The 21,028-nt window shown below is 36.9% G+C and overlaps 1 protein-coding gene across 3 annotated transcripts in view; it reads right to left on the bottom strand.

Annotated features, from left to right (window-relative positions):
- Nucleotides 1-21,028, bottom strand: part of ANKS1B (ankyrin repeat and sterile alpha motif domain containing 1B) — a 447,745-nt gene that overhangs the window by 307,005 nt on the left and 119,712 nt on the right. For all 3 annotated transcript variants that reach the window (XM_074826981.1, XM_074826982.1, XM_074826977.1), the window contains exon 10: nt 4,211-4,376. In XM_074826981.1, the coding sequence (XP_074683082.1) occupies nt 4,211-4,376 (166 nt within the window). The remainder of the gene's footprint in view (nt 1-4,210; nt 4,377-21,028) is intronic.

The raw sequence follows: 21,028 nt of genomic DNA, 5'->3' as shown, positions 1-21,028 counted from the left end.
GCAGAAGTGAAGCCCCTAAGTATTTACCTTATTTCTCAGCTGGATTTTGCAGCCCACACTGCATTGATACAGCTGAACTGATTCCAGAGTTGAAGATGGCTCACTAAGGTCTCCTCGACCTGCAGCCACAGTAAAGTAACATAACTGGAAAAAATAGGTCCTTGAACTAGAACTCCCTTGTCCAAGAATGATTTTCATGCAGTTTACAGACAGCAGTGTCACTTCATGTTATTCAGATGCTGTATTAAAACCTTTGTTAATCTGCATGGACAGATCAATTTTCCCAAAGGAGGATTTTTTTTTCACCAAGTTATTAATGAAAATTAGATTTTGAAAAGTTCTCTCTAATTCCTAATGATACTCAATGAGACCTAAAACAATTTTAAGTATTTTAGTGTATATATAAAAATATTTTAGTACTGGCCATCATCATTGACTGTTATTAAAAACGTAGCATGTAGACTGCCACCTGGTGTCACTCCTAGGGAGTTTCTGCAATAGAAATTATAGAGGCAGACTGAAAGAGATATGATCTCTCTATTGGATATGGATACACACTTAACTCCAATGAAAACAATACATTTATTAACATTTCTTCTGTAATGTAGCTCAGATTTCATTCAGTATTTCTGCTAAATAAAGTGTATGACATTATGAGGTGCAAGGATGGAGTATGGTACAAAATGTCCAAGCTACCAAGGATGCAAGTCTGTAAGTGTCTTCAACAGCACAGGCCCCAATGCAGCATAATGCTGCACCTAAACTTCTGCTACCAGTATTCTAGACACTAGATAACTGATCAAAAACACACTAACTTCATGATGATACTTGACAATGCCTACTTTAGCATTAGAATAATCCAGTGCCTTAAGCTTTAGCCATTTATTAAAAGTTTACACCTTTTCTGAGATGATATGTTGCTATAGTTCACAAAATTTAATTACAGTCTTAAGATCAAAAGGGCAATATTAATGCATGCCTCATGAACTAATGAAATTTTATGGTTATTTTTCAAGGTTAACTATGTCATGTGATTTCTTTTGTTAATCAAGGGCAGTCTAAAAATTAAAATTACTAGTAGAAATGTCTAGTTTAAGGAATAAGGATGCTGTTCTGAAATAGCCAAACAGAAAGATTAGTAAGAATGATTCATGGATCAATGAATTTATGAAATTAATTTTATGACATTGATTTATGAAATTTTAAATTCAAATTTAGATTTTATTTAGCAAAAAAATTCATCTAAAACAGTGCGGTATCTCAGAATATTCCTATCAAGTCTTACCTGTTAGTTTAAAAGCAGAGATACTGAGACAGATATGCTAACACACTCTGTCAACCTTGTCCTATCAATCTACCAAGAAACAACAGCTTAACTTGAACTCAGACAAACAAGTAGACCTTTTTACTCTTAGATCATTCCTAATTAGAAGCAATTGTTTTAACTGCCAGCATAAATCAACAATGTAACTGTTCTTTTTCCTATATAAACCTAATTTCTTGCAAACAGAAATAAAACTCACAGAACACAGGATTTCAGAAGTGGAAGTAACAAACTTTATGACTACTTTTATTTCCTTTCTGCTCAGTTTTTCTCCCTTTTATCTAACAATTTACCATTTGGTGCATGGAGTTCTCATCCTCTGCTATTCCCTACTAGTTCAAGAATAAGATTCAGGAAATTAAAAATAATGTGGAGAACTACAGAGCAGTCTGTTTTTTTCCCCAGTAGATCAGAGAATGATGACTGGCAAGGTGACTATTCCCAACTTGTTAGGAGATTACTGGCAGGGCTGATAATAGTTGCAACATGCAGCTCTACAGCTTGAAAGGCCAGCAAGAATGACCTTTCCTCTCAATACAGGAAAGAAGAATTTTCAATCATTGAGTGCAGTAAGTCTCATTCTACTGCCAAGAGGTAGTAATGCCCCAGACAGTGGGGAGAGTTGATCAGAGTGTCCTACAGCATAGGGAAAGGAGACTGACAGATGCAATTTTTTGTTCAAAGTGCTGCCTCATGCTCTGAGATGAACTCTACACATGACATAGTACGGCAATTTGAAACAGTATTCCCAAAGTCAGCATGTCTCAGTGATACAAAACCAGGGGAATTTGGAAAAAAAATGCATGCAAATTAGATATTTGCTTTAAATTAATGATCTCTATAATCATAGATAACTTATTCAAGCAATAAATCTGTATGAACTGAAGTGGCAGACTGACATTCACATACAATTATGTGTAGAGTTAAGTATCTTATAACTGTGAGTGACATGGGTGGTTTCATTTGGGCCATCCGTAGTATAAAATAACAGCCAACATGATTGCAGATACGGCTTACAAGCCAGGCCAGTTAGATAACTACTACATTTAGGGCTTAAAATAAAATCACCTTTTGGAATCTGCTTATCTATACAGCCAAATGTTCTCCTCAACAAAATGCCAAGGAAAAGATCATAGTGGTATATGGAAAACCAAGACAGAAGGAATTACAGTACATTTGTATTGTCAACTCATTGACCTTGTTAGATCTTATAAAGATGATGGGTGCCCTCATGAATGTCCTATAGCTTCCTTAGTTATTCTCTGGCCCTCTGATACACACCATATTTAACCATATGCAAAACATATTTCCAGATTAAGACCTAAAAATTTTCTTTTTTAGGATCTGTTTTTCATACTGATGTTAATGGACTTACTATGCCTAAGAAAAATGTTTATGTTTAGCAGACAGCACGCTTTCAAAGCCTGGTATTTTAACTAGTGAAAAGTCTATCATTTTTTAGGTACCAATTACAATGGAAAGCTTTGTAGTTGAGCCACATTACTACAGAGGCAGATAATGAACTTCCTTGGCCAATTTATGGGGTAGGGATATGGCAGTCTTCCCATTGCAATAAGTATGTTTATGGTGATTAATCAAGCAGAAGTCTGAAAAACAAGGATAATTTGGCATTTTCTTCCTTTACTGAACAACAACTCGTAACACTGTCCTGCACACTCTGCTGTTTTAAGATTATCAGAGTCAAAAAATCATCAATGAAGTAAACCTTCAGTTACACAATTAGTCATGCTGATCTTCGAGTCAGATTCTGGTCCACTCTATGAAACTATGCTATAAAGATGCTATCTTATTTTGTGCCACCTCTTAGATCACTGTTCATAATGCAGGTTCCCTCAATCTTCTTTAGCCCAAATTTTATGGAGAGGTGGGAATTATGATTCACTCCACCTCACCTTCCAGACTCCATAGCTGTATCATGATATCTGGCCCTTATATATACTATGCCCGATATCGCTCTGGCACTCTTCCAATACTAGTTCAGCTGTGAAATCAAGAAGGTGCTTCCCCTTACACAGATTAGATAGGTAAGATGATGTTAGTCAACAATCTGTCATTCTTGTGTATTTCCTAAATCATGATTCATAATCAAGATAGCACAGGTCAAAAAGTCAATTTCCCATTTCAAATAGGTCTGTGCTGCTGAGAACTGTCACTTGTCAAAGCAGACTCTCAGTCCCATTACTTATAGCAAAATTATTATATTCTGAAATTTCTGTACCAGGTGGTGACTAATGAAAAATTCAAACAAAGGTAATGGAAGAGAGCATACAATTTTGGAGAACACAAACAGAGTCTTCAAAGATAATATCATTCATCTGACTCAGCATAATTCCATTGTTTTTTAACTGTTGTAACTATTGATATTCAAACCCGTATAATACAAACAGCAGCCTGCTGAACTGTCATTTAATATTTCTATCAAATCTCATTCACTGTTTCATTTTCAAAAACACAGCAGATCTTCATGTTACATGAAACTACAGAGTACTTTAAATTTTGAATTAGTTGTATAATGTTGCTAAGTACTTCATTAAAAAACAGAAACAGGTTCGTAAATAGATTACTGCAAAAGGATGGGCTTAGAGAAATTTGACTTCTAATTTGGCTTTTTGCAATCTTACATCTTCCTAGGAAATTATTTAAACATCTGCTTTGTTTTCCGTTCTACAGCATTTTGCTATTAATCTCTATATTGATATTAAGTTCTTATGGTAGCTAATAGAAGACTATAATCATACTGTGGTAAGTAAACAGAGTGCTGCATTCTTAAAACTATTAACCTATATGTTCTATATATAATTCTATACCTTCAAATAACATGACACTTACACCAAAGACTATGTAAAGGATTGTTTGGTGATTTACCTGGTCTTGAGGAAGGAACTCTTGCTATCTCTAGGGAACAAGGTTTTTTGGTCACTGCTATGTCTATCGAATCACAAAGACTGCTGTCATTTTCTGAAGGAACTGCATCCAGAGGTACAGAGGATATTGCTTCCAATGCATAATCTCTCTTCTTTGAATAAGATTCCTGAAATGCAAAAATTTAAGTAGGTAAGAGAGATATTTCTCAGATGACACAGGAAAAGAACCAGATTCAATAACTCTGGCTGGCAGGGTTTAAAATGCAGCAAATTAAATACCACATCCAAATTGTAACAGACTGGAAGAATTACTCACATACTAGAAGATAACATTTCTTGTTTCTTTAAATTTTTGTGCAATATAGTTCTTGTTTAGTTACAGAAATGTCTTTATTCAAGAAACTTGGTCTTTACCAAAATCTCCAACATAACTGGTCTTGCCATACCTGTTTTGCTAGGTTCTAATTCAGGGGATGTCTCTTATTCAATTTTTTTAATTATAGCTCATGAAAGTGACAATTACATTATCCACTACAATTACTTTCTCTTTGGGGATGGTTTTACAATATGTTTATATTATACATAAGAAAGCTAAAGATATGCCATCTACATTTTGATGGCAGAATTCCAGGTTGTGAATGAACATGAATCACTGCTCTGTATTTGAGTGAACAGCAATAATGGTGCAAGGTCACTTAACAGTGATACATAAAGTGAATTCCCATCATTAGTAAATGTTGAGGGAGGGAAAAAAGAATTACTCAGTAATTTTGCTGGTACACTAAACTGTCCAATCAAGTGGCCTGTCTCTGCTTCAGAACATGAATAAGAAGATACCGTATTGTTTCACCAGAGTTTCTTGAATTGTGATTTTAATCTTGGCAGAAAGCAGTTGCATGGGCAAAGCCATATTTCCACATCTTTCTTACACTGGACATACGGATGCCTGGGAAAGCCAAGCACCTCACATCGATCAGATATGATATAATAAAATGCAAAGGGCCAGAAAGCACCCTGACAGTTAGATATTATCATAGAACTGCTCAGAAAATGATCAAAGAATGTGATGACTAGAACAGAATGTAGAATAACAATTTCTTCAACTAGAAGAACTCATATTACCTACGGTAAACTATGGCTGTAGATAACAGTCCCTTTTTTAGGTAAATGATTTATACTGTTAGTGGATCATTACACTACCAAACTTTTTGCAGTTTTTTCTTCCTCATTGTGTTGTGATGTGATTTTTATGAGACTTCATAATGTGGTAATAACTCAAAGCCTCTCAAAGGATAGGGTTGACATGGTAGCAACAGGAGCTCCACTTCAAAATTCTACTGGATGACTTCAGTAGAACCAAATTTTAAATCCTAGGTTAAACCACAACTGAATAAAGAACTTGAAGATGAATACAGGAAAGGGTTAACAGGGAAAAAAATCATACAAAGTAAAAGAAACAGAAGACTAACAAGCATTTGTAGTAAAAAATGAATATATACTAGCAAACAAGATTAGTGGTCAGTGTTCAGAAAACATGCCTAAAAGAGGAATGCAATTGTGTCTCTACCTCTTTTGCCCTTTCCTGCTTATGTGTAAACAGAGTATGAGCTCTGTGCATTTGCAATCTTACTGATATATACTAATAGTAACTAGTTTCAGCTAGTGGACTCTAAAGTTGTAACAAGGAATTAGGAAAGGTCATAAGTGGGTCTACTGCAGCTCCAAATACAACTTTTTAAACTTAATCCATGTCATTCCTTAAATTAATAGAAAATTATTCCTTCAGGCCCCATCCTGTAGAAAAAAAACAAAACAAAACGCTATTTTTTTTTTTAAATCCTGAAAATAACTGCATAAAATGAAGCATGGATATTAGGGAGAGTAAAACTTAAATCAAGAAGTTTACAAACACACAGTTTTATTACTGGAATAAATGTGCATGAGTTGAAACCTTAGGTTTAAATTACAGAAGATTTTAAAAATCTTGCAATTTATAAATAAGAGCACTGTTAAGTCTGTATTACATTTCTGCCTTTTTATCACAATAACTATAGAAAATATTTGTCCCTAGACTGCACTGTGTAATGTGGAGGCATTGAAGTGGCTGAAGTGCAACTGCAGGACGAGTCCTTCCTACCTTGAAAAAGAGGAATTTCTACCTTGTCCATTTAAGCCTGCCGTAAAAAGACAGAGGCAAAAATTTATTTAACAAAGCAATGACTAAAACAGCAGACTTCAATTTAATCCTTGTACATGCAAGTTTCTATAAGAGTAAGTCAGAATGTCAAAACCCTAGTAATAGTAAATCTGCCTAGAGAAGCCTATGAAGAAATACTGCAGCCTTAATATTGTCACCAAACACTGAAGTGAAACCCTGCTCAGCTCCTGAATTCAGCTACATTAAAAAAACATTAAAAATTGAAACACAAAACATAAGAATAGACATTGGATCATACTTCATGTCTATGTCTACAAAGGCAGCCAACAGAGCTGGCCTAGAGAACAGTGAGACCATCACAAGACCAGGACAAGCAAGTACTAGTAGTTCTCCTCCTACAACTCTTTGAGGCTCCCACACTTCATAAACAAAAGGTGCTGACTTAGTTTTGTGTGTCCACCAATGAAATTTTCTAAAATTACCTTCTCAAGTTTCCTTCAGAGCACACGTCACTTTTTACAGTTTGCATGCACCCCATTTTGGTTTTAGTTATCTCACCAAGTTTGACATCCCTAATTCTTGTACTTTAGAAGGCAATGAATGGTTGTTCTTTACTTATCCTCTCCTTGTGATTTCACAGACTTCTATCACAATTCCCTTGTCCTCTCCTTTAAGGAGTGAGAAGTTCTAATCTACTCACTCAGTCCAGGCTTTTGACCATCTCTGTCACCCCTCACCCCCACAGTCTTCAGTGATGTGGCAGGGATCAGATTTTCACATGGCATTCAAGATGAAGGTTCACCAAGTATTCTTACTGACATAATGATGTTCACTCTTTTGCACCCTACTCCTTTCTTAATTGCTCTTCACATTCAATTTGATTTTCTGCATGTTATTCATCATTCTGTAAATAACATTGCAATAATATAAATGTCAAAGAAGAATAAATAAAAATGATGAGGTTACTGAGAAAATGGTTGGAAGTAAATTGCTGACAAGTAAATTCTTCCTAAATCTCTCCCTAATAAAGCAAATATGATATGCCAAGCAGAACTTATATAAGTTGGAGTCAAAAAAGAATTGTCAATACTTCAAAAAGTCTGGAATTCTATCAACTGATTAAGTGAAGATGATAAGCCTTAATTAAAAAGTGCATATGTAGCAAAAAGAGACAAACTTCTTATTGCTTGAGAAAAACAATGTAAAGTCTTATGGTTGCTGCAATATGTTCTCTGTTTTGCAGGTACTGAGCATATTCTAGAAATTCTTTTAAACTCTAAACTAATTCAAGTTAGGTGTTAGCAGAAGACATAAAATTGTCTTCAAGTATCAGGCATCAAGCAGTATGATTCTGGTTTTTTATAGGATTAAAAGCTCTACAACATTCTTCTCAATATCAGTTCTGTTGTCTCACCTCACCCACTGCAATAAGTAACTCTACAATAATCCTACACATCCTAGATATTTTCATCTGCATAATAAAATCTTCCAAACAAATATTCTTCCATTATAGTTGAATAATCTTGAGTCCTGAAATCAAAATAATTTGTTTTTTGTTTTTTGGTTTTTTTTTTTTTAATTAAAGATTATTCAATCTCAGATTTCTGTAAACTATTCTAAAAAGTCAAAGATGACACAGGTAACTGACCAGCACTTTTAAGTCAGGATTAGTTCTTATTTGAAATTACAACTTCATAAAAGTAAAGTGCTGGACTGCCAGTACATTAAAATAAGTATTTTTGTGGAAAGGATAAAAATACATACACAATAGAAATGACAGAAAAAGAGAAGACTGAGAGCAGATGAGTCACCAGGAAAGCATTAGAGAACAGTTGCCCATACTGATAAAATATAAATTAGATTTTTGCCTTGTAGAAAGAAACAGCAATGTGAGATTGAAGTTGCACAGCACATGCCAGGGACACACTGTGGCACTTACTCAGGCCTCCAGTCAGCTGGGTCTCTTCTGAGCATATGCTTGATGGTATAATACCTATCATATGTAATCTGAAACCTAACCATGACTAGAAAATAGAAAGGGGCAGAGGGGAGGATGTGGTTGATGATCAGTGGGAATTAATTTACTTCTAAAGTATCTATATGACAATTGCAAATTGTTATATACAAGTGTGAAACAATATTTCATAACATGAGTAAATCTTCAAAAACTACATGATGTTGAGTTAGGCCTTTTTTCCACATTTCTGACAAGCTTCTAGCTACTCTTGCTTCTGCCTTCTAGATACTCTTACATTCCTTATAAGAATCAGTTTGAATGATGTATGCTCAAGGACTGAGATATAAGCAGTATATACAAATTTGTGTTTGTATGACCTAAGAATAAAATGATAGAGGCTCAGTAGGCATCTAATCTGAACTGACATTCTAAAAGAAGATAGAATTTGTATTTAACTGAAAATTTTTCATACCATCCATCTCCTTTCCTATAGAAATCAGGTCAGTTGAAGTTTTATTATTTCCCTAGGACACGGGACAACACATCAGAGTTAGACATTACTGCCAGATGAGCAACAGCAGAAAAGCTGTCCTCTAAAGATGTACATCTCATTCCTCACAGTGATAACTCATGTAGGTATGTTGTGTCTCACCAGGCAATTATTAACTTATTTATAATTTATAAATTCTAAATTTATTAACAGTTGTCTTGACCTCCTGGAGTCTAGGTTACTCACAGTTGAAGGCCACACTGCATCATATTATTTGAAAACTTCCTAGATCTGGATTTGCTCAGGTCTCTCTTTTGATATTTGACTTCCTTGCCATTAAACACTAACTGTCCTCACAATTTATGTAAGACACCGAATAAGAAAAGGTTAGAAGAAATAGTTATTTTAGCCCTAAGGCACTTTATAGAAAGTACGGAGAGCAAGAATGACCCTATGCACATTTATACTTGAAAATATAAGTTAAGGACAACTGGTTTAGAAAGAGAATGATTAGGGGGCAGTTTCAATGGTCTTAAATCATATTTTCAGATAATTCAGACTTTTACAGAAAAATTTATGGCTAAAATTATTGATTATCTGCAAACATATAAGAATAAGAAGTGCAACTAAGATACCCAAGGTTTCCTTTCTTCTGAATAATAAACATTAAAGAGAAATATTCCCATAAATGTAGAAAGGAAGAATGAAATGTATCTGTCATCTTTAGAAAATGTCTTTTTCATTTATGTAGATAATACTGCTATTAAATTCTAACATACCCCTTGAGATCCACCAGGGTATTGTATCTTCTCCCCTGGTCTGCTGCATGTCAGAGGACCATTACGAAGAATCCAAGTGGCTCTTCTTCCATCGTAGTGGGATAAATTCTGCCTAGTTGTTCTTTAGAAGAGTACTATGATACTCCTATTAATAAAACTTTGGAGAGTTATTGATCCTATACACTCAATAGCAACCCAAACCTGATGATTGAGCAATGACTATTCTATTTGTCTCCTTTATGTCATAGAATCATAGAATTATAGAATGGTTTGGGTTGGAAGGCACATTTAAAGGTCATGTTGTTCAATCCCCCTGCAATGAGCAGGGACATCTTCCACTAGACCAGGTTGCTCAGAGCCCCGTCCAACCTGACCTTGAACATTTCCAGGATGGAACATCTACCACCTCTCTGAGCATCCTGTTCCAGTGTTTCACCACCTTCATTGTAAAAAATTTCTTCCTTATATCTAGTCTGAATGTGTTTGCATCAAACATACTACTTTATGTTTGTAAACAGACTGATGTATAACATTGTTGGATTGGGACACTTCACACTGAAATATTCATGGTAAGTACACAATGATTGCTGAGAGGAATCAAGAATTCAAGCAAGAAGGAAGTCCTGACCAGTGACTGAAGAAAATTAGGGTAGTTTTTTTAACATGCAGCAAGGTGGTGAGGAGAATGCCCAAACCTGAAGGGTGTTGTGTGAGTTTGTCACAACAATATACTGCGCAAAACCAAGTGAAAGTATTTCCTATGTGATCATAACCCAAAACCACAATTAGATGGTGAAATATTTCTTTTGGCTGCCTCTCCATTGAAAGAAATCAGGAATATTACTATAATTTTATGGCTAGTAATAACACTTTTATCTATTACTAATAATTTAACCAAAGTAACTTTTATAGTATCGTGTAATTAGAATAATTTTTCATGAGTCAAACTATGATAAATGTTCATTGTTATGACAGCTAGAAACACTTGAATATGTAATTTGTCATAGAACAGATAATAAGATTCATGATATATTACAGAATCTGGAAAATCCCCAATAGTCTCATTTAAGTGTAATGACACTGGAGGATCTACTCTGGTCTGCACAAAGTATTTATAATATAGATTTTTAAAGTGTATTCTCTTTTACCCTCTCACCAAGCACCTGAAAAAGTGGATTTGCTGTTGTAGGAATAATAGGTGTACAGTTATCTGAAATAATTATTTTCCTCCAGCACCTAAAACAGTCTTTGTGAGTAAGTTTCAGCAAGCCTTCCACAGAGCTGAGAAAAATGTTCATTTTAAAAAACATGTTAGATTTGTTGTCCTGTATATTTATATTGTTAGAAATGTAAAGATGATGCATAAATTTTAGAAACCATCCCAAAAAGTTAGATCTGCTTTTTCAAACTTTGTGTTTGAGGAAAAATGAGCATTATTTATATAGCACCCCAAATGTAGGTTTATCCTCTCCTTTTCAAATGCATATTTTCTCATATCTTCTTCAGAATCTAAAATTCCATATGAAAACTCTACAGATGTCAGTCCCTGAAAGCTAAAGGTTCCTACAAAGCGTTACAATACAAAACTCACTAATGTAGCCTAAACTATAAATGTCTGAAAATATGGGTAAATTGTGAGCATAATGAATGCAGTGTTAACCTCAGCAGCAGAAACATATCACTATATTTTATGCAGAGTTTTTATAATTCTATCTGGCAGATACTCAGAATTTCAAATAAAGCTAGATTGTTGTAGTCATGTTACATGCTTTCCCATGCATACAACATTCAGGCCATGAAAAAGAGCAGATGCTTCCTCTAATAAATAACTCACTGTGACAAAGAATACACTGCAAGTCTACATAATCTGGTTTATGCAAATGCTAATGGTTGTGTGTGGCAATGTAGTATAATACAATAACTGGTTTAATAAATGATTCTTGGTTTAGCTGAACAAAATGCAATTACAAACTAGAAAGTAATTTCCAGGTTAAATATCCTCCCATTTTTCCCACTGTTTTCATAAACAACGTTAAACAAAAAAAAACATGTCTTGTTTGAATACCAAAATATAAGAAAATGCCTATTTAAAATAACACCTATTATATTAAAAAGATAAAATGAGCTGAAACCTCAGCTCCATGGAAACAATACTTCTTTGTAAGTCGCTTATGCTCTAATGCCTAGGTTGTAAACACACACACAAAAAGCAGTTAGCTCAACACATGGAGCAAATTTTGGTAAATTAAAAAAAATCACGATGAAAAAATTAAGAATAGAATACTATGCATTACTAAGTATGATAATAAAACCACTAATTAATCTTTGTCAAAGTATTCAGATAGCATTTCATAGACAGAACTTCATATATGGAGGGCCCATAAAAACATTTATTTTCATACATTTATTTACATACTTTCTCTAGTAAGTGATAAAATAACTCATATGAAAGTGAGAAGTTTGGGCCAGAAGATGTCTCAGAAGGTGAATGAAGAGGCTCAGAAAAGTGTCACAGTTTCAAGGGTGTTAGCTTCAAAGTTCAAAACACGCTGAACAAGAGGAAGGCTCTCCTGGTATCCATGGCAGTCAGAAGAAAGAAACTGCTTTCCACTTTTCCAGAGACTGATAAATATGTGTGTACTTTGTCAGGCTCTGGACTTCATTTGGTAACAGCCCAAAGATTTGAAGATGGTTATGAAGGGACATTTTACAGAATATCAGTTTGCTACATAATCAGACCTCTTCACTAAAAAAAAAAAAAAAGGATCACAACAATTTTATAGAAAGAGTGGTAGATCTCCTGACTTACAGGAATCCCAGTAGTATGTTACTAACAACTGACAGATTCATTTTGAGCATCACAGAAAGTTTTTTTAGTCACTGTTAAATTACTTTCCCCTAAACCAATAAAAGAAGTATCTTACACCTTGAGTTAATGTTTTTGAATGTGCCTGAGAGTAGGTGTGAAATATGCAGAGAAAGACTGAATGAGAATTTAAAGTTCTGCCTTTGGACCACAAGGCAGTGAACCATTCATGATTCTTCTCTACAACTAAAAGACCCATAGGCTTGGTCCAGCTCTTAGGCAAGTTTTGTCTCCTACTCTACTAAAACCTACCAATCTTAGGTTTCCAATAGAAGCAGTAAACTTGAAGGAAAAATAATCCCTCATATTAGAAGGGGCAAAACCATAGAAAATGTTAGATATTGAGAAACCCTGACGTGGACTCAGTATTTACTAGACAGCAAATCCAGAAAAAAATCAACACACTACTCTATGGTAAACTGACAGGCTGAAATTTGCTCACATTTTATAGATTCATTCCTATCAATTACTGTGCCAGTAAATGAAAAATATATGGGTTGCTGTGGAGGGGAGAGAGGAATTGAATACACCTAAGTAGATCTGGAAGAAAAACACATCATCTGTATGAATAGTAATTTTCACTATTAACATCAAGCAGAAAAGAACCCTAGAACTGTAAACTGACTTGATTGGAGGGCAGATAACATCACTAAAATGAGACATTACAGAAGACATTTTCTTTGAAAAGAAAGCTTTACCACAAAAGTGTGTTAATCCTTTATCTGTTATGAATAATCTGTGCATTTTTAGAAAGTATTCTGTATCTGCCCATGCATCCTGTTCTGAAGTCATGTAAATACTTTCACAAATTTGCATAATAGAAACCAATTACTTGATGCCATACACAATGGGTTTAATAGAAGCTACAAATAAGCATTTGCTATTTCAGGAAAGGGAATCTCCCATGTTTAAAAGTTTTCCAGCTTGATATTGAAGAAATAAAAATTTAATTATGCTTGGTATAAAAGATATTATTGCAATAGTATAAACCAAGACTCTCTTAAAAGAAACCCCTCCTACACATGTTCCCATAGTAAAACAGAAAGAACAAGAAAATGTTTTTCCAAATATTAAAGTTATTGAGAGTCATATTATAAAAAATTAAAAACATTGTCGTGAGTCATACCTTTATCTGGTACACAACTGAAGAGAAAATGAGATACAAAATCAACAGAAGAACAACATTTTGAAATTGTACTTTAAAGGTCCCAGGATGCGTGCAAAGTCTGTAAAACTTAGTACTTTCTAATTAAATAGGACTAAATAACCTTTGTCTACAGCAAGCACGGTATTTCAGCAGTGTGAAAACCTACAAGAAAGAGACAGAGGTAAATTCATACTGTAAGTTAAAATCAGTATTTTAAAACTGTAAAATAAATTACTCCATTACAATAGGAGAAATATGCACAATAATAGTAGACAAATGTTAATACAATGTTGTCCATATCTCCTATGTTCTTAAAGAACCCAGTAATTTCCCTATTTCAAACCATAGTTCAGAATGGGACCCTATGAACATTGCTGTTTCCTGGCCAAAAATGTGCCAAAATCCACTAACAATCATAACGTGGATATTTAGCTTTATGGATATAAAAGTTCCATCATCCAGTGCTATTTTAACACGCTGCTTACATATTTGGCAACTTTATGATGATTGACTTGGCCATGTTGAACTCAATTAGCTAAGACTGAAATATAAGGACAATACATCAGCATAGTTACCTAATTCACTACTGATCACTGAAGGAGAAACATCCTGATAATAAACATGCTATTTCCTTATGGCTCTTTAAATAAGGAATCCCACTGTTTTATGTCAAAGCTCTACTGCTTTAATTGTTACTATAATGATTTCTATGGTATGATAATCTACTTACTTAATGCAAAGACTTAGCCTTAGTTATTGCATAATGGAAACTGAGAATGTGGAGATTATATAAAATGAAGTGAATAAAGATTATAAGGGAACCAGTGTCACATTTTCAATGAAATTTGAATTTAGGAAACTTTCTATAGGTTCACTGCAAGATTCCAGTTTCAGAACAGCTACCGCAGAATCATATGTCTATTTGGCTGGAATTAAGGAATCTTGCCCCAGATTTGCAGTCACACTAGCTATATGTAATACTTTTACTACAGATATTCCCTATTAATTTTGTGTGACCTTCCTTCATATGTGAACAAGCTACTATGTTTCACATAAGCAAGATGGTAAAAAGTACACAAAAATCATTGCCTACTGATTCTATTGCTCTAGGTTCTGATTCAACTAATTTCTTGTATTTCAACAAATGAGTAACTCAACTTCAAAATAGCAATATAAATGCTTAAAGTTAACATACATTTAAGTAATTTGCAAACTCAAGATCCTTTCATAATTTCACGATGGGGAAACAGAGTTGGTCAGAAAAAGAAATCTGCTACTCAGAAAGCCTGCATGTCATGTGGAGCCACCTAAAGACAGACAACAGGAAACACTTGGCAGCAGATCTTTCTGGGTTTAAAATGAGATTCTAGCCATTTACAATCCAAACTGTGGAGTGTCTGCAGGTCTTCTTTGGTCATACAGTCCTGATGAGAAATAATTAAGATAGCTGTCCTTAAGAGTCAGCTCAAAAATCGTTCATGCACTTTACAATAAAACATTATTACATTATTTTGTTTCAAAAGAAACAAAAAAAGATACACTCGATCTGTCCACTTTGGAAGTGGACAGAAAGGAGTGAAGGAAGGCCTTCTGCTTTGTCAGATGTGAACCCTCTGTGAGTGCCCTGGTATTTCATTTGCACATAAATTCAGCTCAAAAGTTAGGAATGGAGTCAAACACATCCCTTTACTTCATGTCTCATTCTGGCTGGCTTCCAGTGGCTTTCTGTTCAATATAAAAGAGCAATCAGTTGAACATCTTCAGAGATGTCCACACTTTCCCATTGATACAGGGAGCAGAAGCACCCAGATGGGTTTCTGAATGAACTTTCTAATGTCAATATTTATTCATCACAATACAAAAACGATAGCTTTATGAAAACAATCTGAATAAAATAGAATTTAGGCACCTGTCCACATACAAATGGATTACAACAGTTTACTCAAAAAGCTTTATGTGTATAAAGAACTTAATTATCTGCTGAACATAAAGGCCGATTAGGGACGAAGCTAGTGGGTTGCAAGTACTTACACAATTAGGTAGACTAAAACACTGTCTGAGAGTTATGGACTCAGTTTTGCTAAATTCAAAATTAGGTAGAATTAAACAGGACTTAACATTGCCTAAAGATTTTATTTTCTCTCTTCTTTTTCACAGTATAAAATGCTGTGAATCAGAAATTATGAAGCTATAAAATAATAGCACCTCCAAAAATAATATAGTCAACTTGATACTGTCAATTCATTAATTTACCTCCATGTCTTCACACTTATATCCTTTATGTTGAAAAACTTTGCAAAATGCCTGGTGGACTGTTCTGGTTATACAAAGAGACATTTATAACTTGTTTTTAAAAAAGCTGTCTCCCTCTTTTGCCAAAGTAACACAAGTATTCCCTACATTATTTGTACCATAACTGATATTGCTATTTAATATAGTAAGATTTTATGGATCAGGACTGCTTACTGCTTCTGGAAAGTGAATAGAGCATTTGCATTCTACAGCAATACAAATGATTAACACCATTCTAGGTAGAAAAACAGAAAACACAACATTCCTCATTACCTAGCTGAATTGCCTCTCTGAGAGACCTTAAAGTCAAAAGATGTATTTGACTAGAAGTGGCAGATCATGTTTTCTATCAATAAACAAATCCAAAATACCTTATCATGAAAACATCCAACAACGTAGTCTTACATACTTCCCTTTGGTATGTCAAATATGGACTCTCCTTAACTTCAGTTTCATTTTATTTGACTACCAATTCATGAGTTCATCTTAATTATGAATAGTGGAAAAAAATCAGTTTCAGATTTTAAGAAACTCTTACCCTTAGACTGGGTTTGGATTTTTGTGAACACATAAGTGTCCCTGATAAAGTTCTGTATGTATGGAAGCCCAAACGGGATTAAGCACATCGATGCTTATGCTTAAGTAATTTGTTGAATCAGGGTTTATCTCATTTTCAGATTCAGTTTTCAGTGTACAACAGCCAGACATGACATAAACCCAAGGCACACAATTTCTTTTGTACAGCAAGAGAGGACTCACAGTTACAGCCTACAAAGTTGTTCTTTTTAAATGCCATTATCAGTCAGGTCTTTCTTCAGAAAGAAATAAGGTCCTATCAATTTTACAGACTTCTCCAGGGACTTAATCTATGAAGCCATGAATTTCTCTACTACTAAACTACTAAAAACTGAATTTAAAAAAAAGCCCTCACAGTTTCCAGTATTAGCTTGTCAGTGGTTCTCAAATATTTGTACCACTAACAAAAAAAACCCAAAGAAACTAAAGCCAAACCAGAAAAAAAAATTGTTAGGCTCAAAAAGGTCCCAAAATGTCTCACTGAACTGCAACCTTACCACAGCATGACTTAATGGCTAATCCATGTAGTAAATCCATGTAGTAATCACAGTGCCCAGATATCAACACCCAGTTTGGTCAGACTAACCAGGAACTTCTACATAAGTTTTCAAGTTTCAACACACTACTTTAATATTTCTGTTCTGAGGCAGATGAGGTTCAAATTTGAAGCTTTTAATACGAAGTTGAACTTCTTTCATGTACAAAAGCATTTGCTACACATGATTGCTATCCATTCGCTGTTCAATTCAAACTGTTCTTTTTTTTCCATTTTCCCACAATTTGTCAGGCAGTACTGAAAGCAAAAACAGTCCCTGAAAGTGTGTCTTCTGGTTACCACTAAATTGCAAACCACAAAATGACAAAATGCAACAGAAACTAAACTTGTGAGGGGAGGGGAATCTCAGTCCACCTCACTCCTAATAGCTTGATGCCAGTGCCAGCAATAGATGCCTAGAGCCTGGAAAGAGATCACAAGTCAGCAGGGGAACACCTGAAGAGCAGCACAAAGGAATTCCAGCCAGTAAGTCAGCTTCATTGGGAGCCCAACTTAAATGCCTCTATGCAAAATGCGCATAGCATGGGGAATAAACAAGAGGAGTTAAAGACATGCACACGCCTGCAGGTCTATGATCTTATTGACATCACAGAGACATGGTGGGATGACTCTGTTAGGTGTTGGAAGCATGAGAAAAGCAAAACAGTGAGAAATCTGTAAAGCCAAGGACAGATTTATCTCCTGATCTACTCTTTTCTCTCAAGGGATGATTTCTGCAGTAGCCTGTTGGCCTTGTTCCTCATCCTCCTTTTATTCTCACAAAACCCAGCTGCACCACTCACTTTGAGCTGACCTTGTTTCTCATCCTCCCTTTTTTCCCCAAAAAAACATCTGTACCCCTGGCACCAAAGAATGTACTGTGTCGTTACTCAAAAGATAATGGCTTGACTACAGTCCCACCCACCCACACATACAAACTAAGATAACTACTACCCCAATTTTTTACCTAACTTGGAGGGACGATAATCCGACACCAAATTGGAGGGTCAGATCGACAGGTTTGTGCTCTCGCCGCCCCCCGCCCTCAAGAGACGCCTTTTGGTAAAATTTCCTCAGCTATGCTGTGTGTATACCCGGGAACTTGTTGTGTGTGATTGCAGTTGTTTTTCTTTTGTGTAGTGCTATATAGCCAACCTGCAGTTTGTGCATTTCTTGTAGGCAATCTTAAAGAATCTGTAGATGTTGCATAACAATAAACCATACTATTCGTGAATCTGACTGCTTCTCTTGAACGCAACCAGACTTACAGCATATGGGCTGTTTGGGCTGGGTCAGACCTATAGTGATGGCCACTAATCCGCACTATTCGTGAATCTGGCGGCTTCTTTTGAATGCAACCTGACCTTCAGCATATGGGCTGTTCGGGCATCCGGGTCAGACCTATAGTTACAGCCCCAATTGGCATACCTATTAAGGGATAAGTTCAGTCGCCCCTAGCCCCTCTATTCTCTGAGGACCGGCTAGAATGCAAGGGGATTTATCTCTTACCAAATTTATTCTCACCCTAAATGCAACAGACTCCTATGACTGGAGTGTTGGAATGGAAGGATACAGGCTCTTTAGGAAGGTCAGACAGGGGAGACAAGGAGGCAGGGGTCACCCTCCATGTCATTGACCAGCTGGAGTGCATGAAGCTCTGCCTGGGGATGGATGTGGAGTCGACCGAGAATTTATGGGTCAGGATTAAAGGGAAGGCAGGGACAGGAGATGGTATAGTGGGGGTCTGCTATAGGCCACCTGACCAGGATGACTGACAGGTTAAGGCCCTCTATTGACAGATAGGAGCAGCCTCACGTTCACAAGCCCTGGTCTTCATGGGGGTTGGAGGGACAACACAGCAGGGTGTAAGCAATCCAGGAGGTTCCTGGAATGTGTTGATGGTAACTTCCTTCTCCAAGTGATAGAGGAGCCAGTGAGGAGAGGTGTTATGCTGGACCTTGTTCTCACCAACAAGGAGAGGCTGGTGGGGAGCATGAGCCTCAAGGGCAGCCTTGGCTGCAGTGATCATGAAATGGTGGAGTTCAAGATCCTTAGGGCAGTGAGGAGGGTGCACAGCAAGCTATCTTGGAATTCAGGAGAGCACACTTTGGCTTCTTCAGGGATCTGCTTCAGAGAGTAGCACGGAATAAAGTCCTGGAAGGAAGATGGGTCCAAGAAAGCTGGTTAATATTCAAGGATCACCTCCTCCAATGCATTCCAACAAAGAGGAAGTCAGGTGCCAGGAGGCCTGCGTGGATGAACAAGGAGCTCCTGGACAAACTCAAACACAGGAAGGAAGCCTACAGAGGGTGCAAGCAAGGACAGATAGCCTGAGAGGGATACAGAGAAACTATCCGAGCAGCCAGGGATTAGGTTTCTCTGGGAGAATGAAATCTGGCCAGGGACGTCAAGGGCAAGAAAAGCTTCCGTAGATATATCAGTGATAAAATGAAGACTAGGGAAAATGTGGGCCCTCTCCAGAGGAAATAGGACACCTGGTTACCTGGGATATGGAGAAGGTTAAGGTACTCAATGACTTTTTTCCTTTGGTCTTCATCAGCAAGGGCTCCAGCCACACCATCCAACACACAGAAAGCAAAGGCAGGGACTGGGAGAATGAAGAACCACCTAGTGTAGAAGAAGATCAGGTTCAAGACCATCTAAGGAACCGGAGGGTGCACAAGTCCATTGGACCTGATGAGATGCATCCACAAGTCCTGAGGAAAGTAAGGCTAAGACACTATCCATCATATTTGAGAAGTCATGGCAGCCCAGTGAAGTTCCCTCTGACTAGAAAAGGGGAAACATAACCCCCATTTTAAAAAAGGGGGAAAAAAGAAGACCCAGGGAACTACAGGCCAGTCAGTCTCACCTCTGTGCCCAGAACATCATGGACTGAACCCTCCTGGAAACTTTGCTAGGGCACATGGAAGATAAGGAGGTGATTGGTGACAGCCAACATGGCTTCACTAAAGGCAAATCATGCCTGACAAATTTCGTGGCCTTCTACAATGGAGTTACATTGTTGGTGGATAAGGGAAGAGCAACTGATGTCATCCACCCAGACTTTTGCAAAGCATTTTACACTGTTCCGCATGGCATCCTTGTCTCTAAATTGGAGAGACGTGGATTTGACAGATGGACCACTCACAGGATAAGGAATTGGCTGTACGGTCACACTCAAAGAATTGCAGTCAGTGGTTCAATGTCCAAGTGGAGAGCAGGGATGAGTGGCCTGCCTCAGGGGTTGGTGTTGGAACCGGCGCTATTTAACATCTTTGTTGGTGACACGGACAGTGGGATTGAGTGCACCCTCAGCAAGTCTGTCAACAACACCAAACTGTGTGGTGGAGTCAACACGCTGGAGGGAAGGGATGCCATCCAGAGAGAACTTGACAGGCTTGAGAGGTGGGCCCATGCAAACCTCATGATGTTCAACAAGGCCAAGTGCAAGGTCCTGCATGTGGTTTGAGGCAATCCCAAGCACAAATACAGTCTGGGCAATGAGTGGATTGAGAGCAGCCCTGCAGAGAAGGACCTGGGTGTATTAGTGGATGGAAAACTGAGTATGAGCCAGCAATGTGGCCAGAAAGCCAACTGTATCCTGGGCTGCATCAAGAGAAGCGTGACCAGCAGGTTGAGGGAGGTTATTCTCCCCCTCTGCTCCACTCTCATGAGACCCCACCTGGAGTACTGTGTTCAGCTCTGGGGCCCCCAACATAAGAAGGACATGGACCTGCTCAAGCAGGTCCAGAGGAGAGTCACAAAGATGATCAGGAGGCTGGAGCACCTCCCTCATGAGGACAAGCTGAGAGAATTGTGGTTATTCAGCCTAGAGAAGAGAAGCCTCTAGGGAGACCTTATAGCAGCCTTCCAGTACCTAGAAAGATGGGGCGGGACTCTTTATCCAGGGAGTATAGTGATAGGGTGAGGGCTAGGGGTTTTAAACTGAAAGAGGGTAGATTTACATTAGATGTAAGGAAGAAATTCTCTACTGTGAGGGTGGTGAGACACTGGAA

The sequence above is a fragment of the Strix aluco genome, chromosome 5, assembly GCF_031877795.1.
Source record: "Strix aluco isolate bStrAlu1 chromosome 5, bStrAlu1.hap1, whole genome shotgun sequence".
In the NCBI taxonomy this organism is placed as follows: Eukaryota; Metazoa; Chordata; class Aves; order Strigiformes; family Strigidae; genus Strix; species Strix aluco.
This window is presented reverse-complemented; position numbering and strand designations above follow the sequence as displayed.